This window comes from Podarcis tiliguerta, assembly GCF_965153285.1.
Source record: "Podarcis tiliguerta genome assembly, chromosome: 2".
In the NCBI taxonomy this organism is placed as follows: domain Eukaryota; kingdom Metazoa; phylum Chordata; class Lepidosauria; order Squamata; family Lacertidae; genus Podarcis; species Podarcis tiliguerta.
In genome coordinates this window covers 83,235,916-83,246,032 of record NC_139535.1, presented here as the reverse complement: position 1 = coordinate 83,246,032, position 10,117 = coordinate 83,235,916, and the positions used below count along the sequence as shown (strand labels likewise).

Genomic DNA, 10,117 nt, shown 5'->3' with positions numbered 1-10,117 from the left:
CTCTCCTCCTCTCCTCACCCGGGCCGCCTACCTGCCCACCAGCTTGCCACACTGTAGTTTACAGCACCAACTGTCTGCAGCCAAGCAAACTGCAGTGTGACCATATCCTTAACCATTTTTAATATCAGCGAGATACGTCACTTGGAAATTGTGTCAAACACTTGAAGGCAAAGCATTTCTGGGGCAAGGGTGGGCAGGCAGGAGCTGGCATGATCAGGCACAGACCTGTGGCCCCATAACCTATTGTGCTCAGCCACTTCTGTGAGTGTGTGAAAATGCCTCTAATGCTTGACATCTGGTTTCATACGCTCTCCTTCTGGTCAGTCTTTTCTTCTGCACAAGATATCCCACATAAATGAACCCTCCTGTCTGGATTTCTAAAGAAAACGGCAAAATATTAGTTGCCGAAGGATTTTAATGCGGACCAATCTGAGGAGGCTATTTGCATCTTCTTGCCTTTTCCGATACTGGAGGCATCTAGCAGCTTCATTGGCAACACTCGTAAAGGGGCTCTTTTTTTGGCAAAAATGACAAAGTTACCTGGAGCTGAGGCTCCCTCTGGGAAAAAGCTGCTTATGGGGACCAGGCTACCATCAAAGAATTCCCTGCTAACATAAAGGGGACTAGTTGCTATGCTGAATCTTGACACTGCTGGACTTTGTTCAGCAGCCACACCTACGTCTTGAGACCCACGGCTACGCTTCTGCTGGGGTATATGAGCAAGGCTGTTCTCCCTGCTGCTCAGTCCTTGAATGCTTATCCGAGGTGCTGACAGCAACTTGGAAATTCTTAATTTGTCTTGCTCCGCAAACTTCTTGACCACAGGAGATGTGTGACTAGTGTAGGCTGGATACTGGATGCGGTGGATCAGATGCGGTGGGATGCCAATATTGCTTGATACCAAAGCCCGATCTAAAACCCAAAAGAGAATATATATTAATTTTGGGATTTTTGGTTTCAAGAATTTTGATTCCAGAAAACAAATACTTGCCTGACTTTATCGGTTTGTGCATAATGCTAAGCTGTGTTTTGTTTAAACCATAGTTTGTTTAAGCACAAGTTGTCTCACAGATGAGTGACCAAACCACATCTTGTTTCTCTAAAGCTTGCTTTGTTTTCTAGCTGTTCTTGCCCTGTGGCCTTTGTAGTTTGATGAGGGCCTTTCTGGAGTGGGATGGCCAAACAAACTATAATTAAAAATGAGTGCTGGGTTCGCATGTAAATCTAAGCCATAGCTGAAACAAACCAAGATTTGTATACCAACAACAAACTATGGCTTCTGACTGTGGTTTGTTGGCAGTAAGCAATCCATAGTTAAGCTGCTGGAAAGGGTTAACATATAGCGCCATGTCATGGTTTAACAAAATATTGTTTAATAAGCCATGGTTTAGCATCATGTGCAGAATAGGTTTCTCCAAGGAAATCCCAAGGAAAGAGAAATTCCCTTTAGCCTAGCCTGCAAACAGGAAGAGGACAGAGAAGTTCACAGAAATAAGACACAAAGTTAAAGAACCATGAAGAAGGTCCTTGGAAATCCTGGAGCACCTTTGTAGTGCTGGATCTAAAAAATAAATAAATCATAAACCAGTAGCTTCTTGACCAAGACATACAAACATTTATTTCAGAAGGATCTTTCCCATCCCGCATGACATTGTTTTGTTAGAAGCCCTCAATAAATAAAACAACTGCTATCATCACACACTGGCAGTTAAGTATCTACAGAGCAAAAATGCTCTCAATTCAAGACCCAGCAATTCGTATTGGGTGCAGTGGTCCATAAAAGACACACTGCAAGGCCAAGAAAAATTTATGCACCAGTAGCTGCATTTCACAACCTCAAGCTGTGCCTGAATCCACTTTGGCAGACATTGGAGAAAACTGGCCAGACAGTTTTGTGTTTTGCATGACACCTCACGGTAACAGCCTAACAATTATGCCTGCTGCCTTTGGACTCCTTGACTCAGCTGCTGTGAAACCACCACTGACATATTGCTTCACATGGGGTGCAAAACCCTCTTGGATTTCTCTCCATTGTAAGTTGCACATGCACCTTCCCTGAAAGAACACGTGGAAGTAAAACCCCCACCCCAATGTTCTTGGATGAGCTATTTTGTAGTCCTTTTGTAATTTCTTTTCTCTTTCTGTCCCCTGCATTGGACTTCTCAGAACTGGCCAACAGTCCCACTCTGACTCTGGCAAGAAACCAAATTGGCCCCCATTCACGTTATTGGATCAAAATCTAGAAGGAGCTTTAGTTACAATGCAAAAAGGTGCAGCCACGGTTTTTTGTTTTTGTTTCTTGCACCACCTGACACATTAAGCTGCCCAAGCTACACTACACTTAGTGGAAAGAGAACAACAATCCCCTCCAGGTGACTGTGCCAGAAATTCAAATGAGGGAAATAAAATAAAAGGTATTGGCTTACAGTAGGTGAATAGTAAACGCACAAAACAAATGGATGGAGAGAATCGAAAGATGGAAACTGGTGTCTGAGATGGAAATGGTGTCTGAGCAAAAGATGTCTACTTGAATTCCAGCACAAACCTGGTTCCATTTGATCTAGGATATTCTACTTTGGTCTAATATTTGGGGAATTTCAATTCAGGATAAAACTAAGAAATAAAAATATGAGCTTTCAAATGGGTGAAAGTGGGTAATTTTTTTAAAAAAATAGTTTTTATTAACCGACCAATCAAATCAAATCAAATCACATAAATTCCAAATTACAAAGCTGAATTTTAAATTTTTGTTGGGGGTACCCATATTACAAGTTCCAAAGGGGATCCAATCATCTTCTTGCTGATGCTTTCAAGTCCACAAATCTGTCCAAATAATGTTCACAGTTCTATCCAATCCTTTCTTATTGTTTTCCACATCTCTTCTTGTTTTTCATATATTTTTCCTTTCTCTTTGTGACCTCTTATGGTCTCCACCAGCGGGTTAAGACACATTGTAATCCTGTGTGGGGGTTTTCCGTTCATCCAAGAGCCATATCAGACGGCTTCCGTATATCATCGCTTCCATAAATAAAAACCCTCTTACCGTCGCTAATCTTCACTGGTCTGTCACTCCCTTCTCAGTCCTTTGAGGAGGTTCGCTAGGAATCCAGTATGAAAACAAGTCCATTCCTTCTCCCGGTCGTAAATCTTTCGACAAAACCAGCCAACATGGCGACTCTGTTTTTTATTGCTGCGTCATTCCAAAGGCTCTAGTTCTTTTCTCAATCTCCGTAAAGCAAACTTTTGGTTAGAATTCATTTCCACACAGTTTTTAATCATCCTGCTTGGATCAGTTAGGCAATGGTTCTATCTTGAGGAGGGGTTATTGATTAATCACATAGAAGAAAATAAAAAAAGTTTTCCCCCCATCCAGTCCCGCTGCCGACATACCAGCCTTTGATGCATTCTTCATGATATATTCCTGTTAATCCAACCCGTTGCTCTTCTTTCACAGAGGTCCCTTCAATTAGCAGTCTTCACTCCCGTTCTTCACTTGAAATATGTGCAAGTGGGTAATTTTTATATGACAAAAAAATTCCCCGTAGATTTGAGTGGGAAGGGATGGGTCAAAATTATCCTATATTCAGTGAGCAGTTCATGGATGTTTAAGAATCATGATTTGACATAAATGACATCAGGGTTGGGGAAACTAAGTCTCACTGGATGTTGTTGGAAGCCAACTCCCGTCATGGTCAATGCTAAGGGTGATAGGAGTTTGAGTCCAGAAACATCTGGAGGGCCACAGGTTCCCAACCACTGTTTGCAACATCCACAGAAGCTCATGGAATCTTGTGCTGAGTGAAAGTAATAGCCAACCCTCCGCTTGATCTCAAGATGGAGGGCTGCATGTTGAAGTAGAAGAAACATTTCTGTGTTCTACTCAATCCTTCTGAATGACAGCATTCAAAATACAGGATCTTCCCACCTCCTCTCCAGGCAAGAAAGACATGACCATAGAAGGAATCCCAATGAAGTTGCCAGTGCCTTTCTGCAGAGGACGCCTTTCTTCCCCATAACCTGCCTACATCTTTGATGGCAAAGCATCAGTCAGCTTTCGTACCCATGTGGCTCGGTCATTTCCATATTTCCCCTTCCCTTTCCGGTTGCTTTTTTTTTGCCTCTGCTGATATTTCGCTGAACAAAGTCCCATCCTGCCTTGAGACCTTTAACACTGTGCCTATAAAATCCCAACACTTGGCTAGCTCTCTGCATGCCTTTTCTCTTCTCCATGGTTACCCCAGCCGAGAAACACTTTGTTTTTGTGTCACTTCCATTAGGCTGATTGAGTTTACAGGGGACGGCAGGAAACCATTTGGTGGGAATATAAATTCCACGAAACAAAACTCAACAGATAAAAATGTTCCTCTTGGAAGAGTTTTCCCTAGCACTGGGCAGCCTTTGTCAAGGAGTTTGCCACAGAGTAGTCAGCACAAATAGGTCCACTTGTAGCTTTCCTACGACATGCCAAAAGATTTTGTCACCCAACATCTGGTGTTTCCAGATCCCCCCAACTGAAGAACATTGCTTTTTATGAAAGAGGGCAGGGGACATATTACTATAATGCAACCTATCCAGGAGTACATGTTAAAATGGATAATCGCTTCTAGTTCTGACGAGAAACTGGCATGGAGGCAATTTCCACACTCTTCTATTTAAAGACCATTTGCCTATGGTAGGGAGAAAGAGATGGGAAATAAAGTTAAGCCCTGCTGGCTGTAACTCAGCATGTTCTGACAGTGTATAGAATGATTAGCAAAAGCAAACGAGGGGAAATGAAATTATACACTGAAGATGGGAACTTCGCAAGTGGGTGGGCTTTTTATTTGAGAAGGGGGCTGCAGAGTTACAATGTCTTTTGCTCTTTCTTGTTTCAAAGCTGTGTGTTTTTAGCCCTTCCTCGCCACATAGGCATAAAGGTTGTAGGGCCCCCGAGCTTGTCTCCTATTTATTTTGCCATGTGGTTTCCATATACGCTCACTCTGGGGCATCCAATAGGAAGGCGCTCCTACCTCAAGACACTAGTGAGAGTAGAGAGAAGTGTGGCAAATGCTTTTGTTCGCTTTGTAATGGAGAACCAGGCTAATGCAAAACACTTGTCTTGGAGCGGGCATAATAGCTCCCCCTACACACACGTATTTGAATTTCAGTCTTTGGCTAAGTACAGTCTGGCCTAAAGCAAGTGAGTATGTTGTAGCTCAACTGGTTGTCATCATCATGGTGCTCTTAAATGAGGGAGGGGGAGAGATAAAGCAGTCCACAAAAGGGGGGGGAGTATAATAAAGACTCTGTAAGAAAACAAAAAGTAGGAGTTCATGGTCTCACTAGAATTAGCAGAGGTTCAGATACACAAAGTCAGGCAGTTCAGGGATGCTAGGCTCATTCTCATAGTATTCATGGCTTGCTGTGCCCAGAAATTGTCATCGTTGTCAGTTTATGATGTTATTATTGGAGTTTTATGACTGGCATGTCCTTTTTGAAATACTGTTTGATGTTTTTGGGGTGGGGGTAGCCACTTTTGCAGGGGTTTTTTGTGTTTAGAAATGAGGATAATAAGTTTTAAAAATGCAAATACATACATACAAATATAAATACATACATACTGAAACTCATCTCCAGGGGGATGCTGTTGAGGACATAGGTAGGAAAAGATGAAAAGAGGGATTTTTTAATAGTCATTCCTACTATAAAAAATAGGGTTTTTAGAAGAAGTTATTTTTTCTGAAGGGAGATGGAACCTCATTATTAGGATTTCCAGTACATTACTTTGAAAGACATGTGAAAACAAGGTTAGAGGTTCCAGCTTCCAGATGTCATGATAAGCCCCATTAAATAATACAGAATTATATCTTCCAGTAGAGTTGCATTAAAGTTGTCAAGTATTTTCAATTTTATAATACTTTCTGTTGTAATTTCAGAACATCAGAATGCACAGAACCCAAGAGGTGCCTCATGTTCCATTTTCATTTCAAAATTTTAGATGCTACTTACTTTGGAGCCTGCCTTCTCAGGAGTCCTCAGGGCCATTTATTTTCAACCCTTGCTTCTGTTTGCATGGTGAAGTTCTCATTCATGTGCTCCCTCATACAAACACAACCCGTGCAATCTGGGCCATTGAGAAGAATCCCTAAAGAGCGTTTGCATTGGAATTTCAGCTTTGGTGTCACTGTAGATTCAGGTCCACAAAAACTAGCATACATTACCAGCAGTCACACATTAAGTGCAGCCTAGAATCTAACTCATGGGGATTTAGCCAGGCAGAGTCCCCCTCCCAGAAAGAAAGAAAGAAAGAAAGAAAGAAAGAAAGAAAGAAAGAAAGAAAGACAGGCTAGAATGAGGGAGGAATAGGAAGGAAACTGAAAGGAACCCGTTCCGGAGCCCCGTTCACATCCTGAATAGAACGTAAGACGCGACGGCGCGTCTGCGCTTGCACGGGTCATATTTTGCCACTTCCGCGCATGTGTGTGACGTCATTTTGAGCATCTGCGCATGCGCGAGCGGCGAAACCCAGAAGTAACGTGCTCTGTTACTTCTGGGTTGCCGCGGAGCGCAACCCGAAAGTGCTCAACCTGAAGCACATTCAACTCAAGGTATGACTGTACAGTGGTACTGTTGGGTGCCTGGCATAGGCCAAGCACTCAACATTCATCCACATCACTCGTAGCTGAGTTCGCCTGTCTGACGGCAGGTGCCACCGTTGAGACACTGAGAGGGAGCGCAAGGTGTGGAGATGTTCTCACAGGTACCTCAGTTTTCGAGAGTCTCGGAAGTCGAACGTTTCAGCTTTCGTACACTGAAAACCTGGAAGTAACTGCTTCAGTTTTCGAACGCTTTTCGGAAGTCAAATGTGCCACACGGCTCCTGTTTTGAGTTTTCTGGAAGTAAACACTTTGGTTTTTGAACATTTCAGAAGTCGAATGGTCTTCCAGAACGGATTACTTTCAAAAACCAAGGTACCACTGTATAGATAGCAGGAGGTAACAGAGAACCAGCCATAGACCTTCTATTACATTTAACTTAAAGAATTCCCGTTTTCCCCCTTATGATGTTATTGTCTTATAGATTGGTTTCTCATCCTTTCCTCCCATTTATGCGTGCCTGAATCTTGTATCTCTATCTTAGTCAGGTGGTCAGGTTTGTTTTTTGTAAAAAAGGACAAGACATCTGACACCTTTAATAGCTGTATAGAGGAGGTAGCTTCAGCAGGTATAGCTTACATGACTGGCTGCACTGAATAACCCTTTAACACTTGATCATCTATCTATCTATATCTATCTATCTATCTATCTATCTATCATCTATCTATCTATCTATCTATCTATCTATCTATCTATCATCTATCTATCCATCGGAAGTCTAATTCCAAAGAACTAGTCCTTAAATTAATCTAGCTAGAAAGCTAGAACAGTTCCTAGAGATGGATTTTCTTGGGAGAAGATGCCATCTCCACCACAATTTTCAATCTTTTTTTCTTTGAAGACTCCCCCCCCCCCTTTTTCCCCCTGCAATGGGATACACTGAGTTTTGGCTGCCACTGCTGTACACAAAAACAGCCCCCTTTGCCTCCTGCAATGAGGCTATATTTTCCGTTGTATTTGTACAATGATCGTGCTCATATTGCAGGAATGACTCGGCTGCCGCTGTTGCACTAACAGTAAAATGGCTGGGGTGGAGCAGGGTGGGTGGGGAGTGATTCTGCAAACTCTTAAGGCAAGACCGGGAATGCACCGAGTAAGAGAGCTGGGAAACTTTTCCTGGACCAGTTTTTGTTTTGTGTTTTACTGGGAAGGCCTATCCAGGTCAGTGACCCTGGCCTCAATTCCAGTGTTTTCACATATGCCTTTTCCCCTGTGCGGGTGAGAAAGCTTCTCTATATGAATGGACCCTTCTGCCTGGTGCAGATTGCACCACGCTATGGAGGAGCAAAGTTAAATATGGCCCCTTGGCAGGAAGGCACAGCTCACAGATATTTGGGGGTGGAGGAGAGCGCTTGCTAATGTGAAATGCCAAGGCAACAAATAGTTGACATTAGAATTGCATGCAGGCTGTGGGACTAGGCTATTCCTTTCAGGCACTCACACAAAGGGCCCCTTTTTTGTCTCGCTGCTAAAGACAAGCAACAGAAAGAGAAATACAGAAACGATATTGATAGCTAGGGGAAAGGCCTGTGGAATTTCTGGGGAGGGTTTGCTATCCCAAAAGCACAATGGCCTGTGCTTTGAAATGCACAGACCACGTAGGACGCAAAAGGCCACCGGGGTCCCACGTGACCATGGATTTGCCTTCCCCGCCTACCCCGGCCGATTCCCCCTCACTCAGAACTTGGTGAGAGTTCTTGCTGGTCTCCAACATCTACAGTAACAATCCTGCCACACATTTAGGCAGCCTGGCTGCATACCCTCCAGCATTTCTCCGGTGAAAGTAGGGATGCCCTATTCCATCATCATCATCTTGATACCCCACCCATCTGACTGGTTTGCTCCAGCCACTCTGGGCGGCTTCCAACATATATAAAAACATAATAAAACATTAAGCATAAAACCCCCGCTTCCCCATACAGGGCGGTCTTCAGATGTTTTCTAAAGGTTGTATAGTTACTTAGCTCCTTGGCTTGGAGGTTACATAACTCCATACTTTCCATACATTTCTCTGATGAAAATAGGGATGTCTTAAGGAAAAGCGGGACATTTCAGGATCAAATCAGAAACCAAGATGGCTTCTGTAAATCTGGGACTGTCCCTGGAAAATAGGGACATTTGCAGGATCTGTGACTGTGCACAGCATGGCGGCCTAGATTGCCTTCCACTGATTCAAAGAACCAAAGATTCATAGAATTGTAGAGTTGAAGGGACCGCAAAGGGTCATCCAGTCCCAACCCCCAGCAATGCAGGAATTTCAGCTAAAGCATCCATGGCAGATGGCCATCCACAGGCAAGTCTTTAGCATATGCGCCGCCGGGGTGCAAAGATCCACCCAGCACCCCCAAATTTAGTTTAGACCCCCCCCCATTAACTTTTGCATCACCGTTGTGAGCGCCGTCATTGAGTCTGACAAGCGGCACCATTGTAAATGACAAGTACCACCGCTGGCGCAGTGTGTCTTTGGTAAATGAGCGCGCAAACAGTAGGTTAAACAGTAGGTATATATCTAGTTACAGGTAGGTAGCCGTGTTGGTCTGCCGTAGTCGAAACAAAATAAATGAATAAAATTCATTCCAGTAGCACCTTAGAGACCAACTAAATTTGTTATTGGTATGAGCTTTCATGTGCATGCATCTGAAGAAGTGTTCATGCACACGAAAGCTCATACCAATAACAAACATAGTTGGTCTCTAAGGTGCTACTGGAAGGATTTTTTTTTTTAGTAGGTATACATTTTGGTAATACCTAGGTATATATGTATTTTGTTTTTCTAGCTTGATCAAAATTATTTATCATTTCATAACTGGTAGATAGTTAAGAGCTTAAGCGGCTTCAGTGGTGGGTGCCTGGTGCCCTCCAGAATTCGGCGCCCAGGTGCCCTGCACCCCTTGCACCCCCAGGTAAAGACGGCCCTGGCCATCCAACCTCTTCTTAAAAACCTCCAAGGAAGGAGTTGTTCAGAACTATTGACAGGTGTCAAGCCCCAGGCCAGAGAAGCTTAGGTCTGAAGCTACACATGGGGTTTCCAAGGCAGGTTTGCAGACTTCAGGTGTTGCTTCTTTGCTGCAAAGCAGAATCCAGTGAGCGATATTTATAAAAGGAGCAGTTGGAGGAGGTCACATAGTTGTAGCATTGTCTGTGCCTGCCTCCTCCTTCCATTTTGCCCCAACCTACAGTTCCAGACCCATAGTTTTGTCACAGTGAAGAAGCTTGGCAATGTAACTTGGATAAATAAAGTGTGGTTCTACTCTAAGTGCCTTCTGGGATGATAACAGACCCACAGTTGTTGCTCATTTTGGGGGAATCCAGATGGTTTCTTTCTGTGGCAGGGATAGAGCATTTTCCAAGGACTTGGGAGGAAATATAGCTCAATGCGTGTGCTGGGTACAGATGAGCACGAAAGAAGTGCAAAGCAGGAATAAGACTTTTTTTCTTTTCTTTTCAAAAAGGCAGCTAGAAAAGCCTCAGACAAACACCAT

At 43.5% G+C, this 10,117-nt stretch overlaps 1 protein-coding gene across 4 annotated transcripts in view; it reads right to left on the bottom strand.

Annotated features, from left to right (window-relative positions):
* Positions 1-374: 374 nt before the first annotated feature.
* Positions 375-10,117, bottom strand: part of CDRT4 (CMT1A duplicated region transcript 4) — a 34,563-nt gene continuing 24,820 nt past the window's right edge. For 3 of the 4 annotated variants that reach the window (XR_014508324.1, XR_014508325.1, XR_014508327.1), the window contains one exon: positions 398-912. Coding sequence is in view for 1 of the 4 variants with exons in the window: in XM_083428436.1 (XP_083284562.1) it covers positions 398-912 (515 nt within the window). In the remaining 3 variants the exon portion in view is untranslated. Of the gene's footprint in view, positions 913-10,117 lie in introns of all 4 variants that reach the window. The other variant, XM_083428436.1, reaches the window with a different exon arrangement.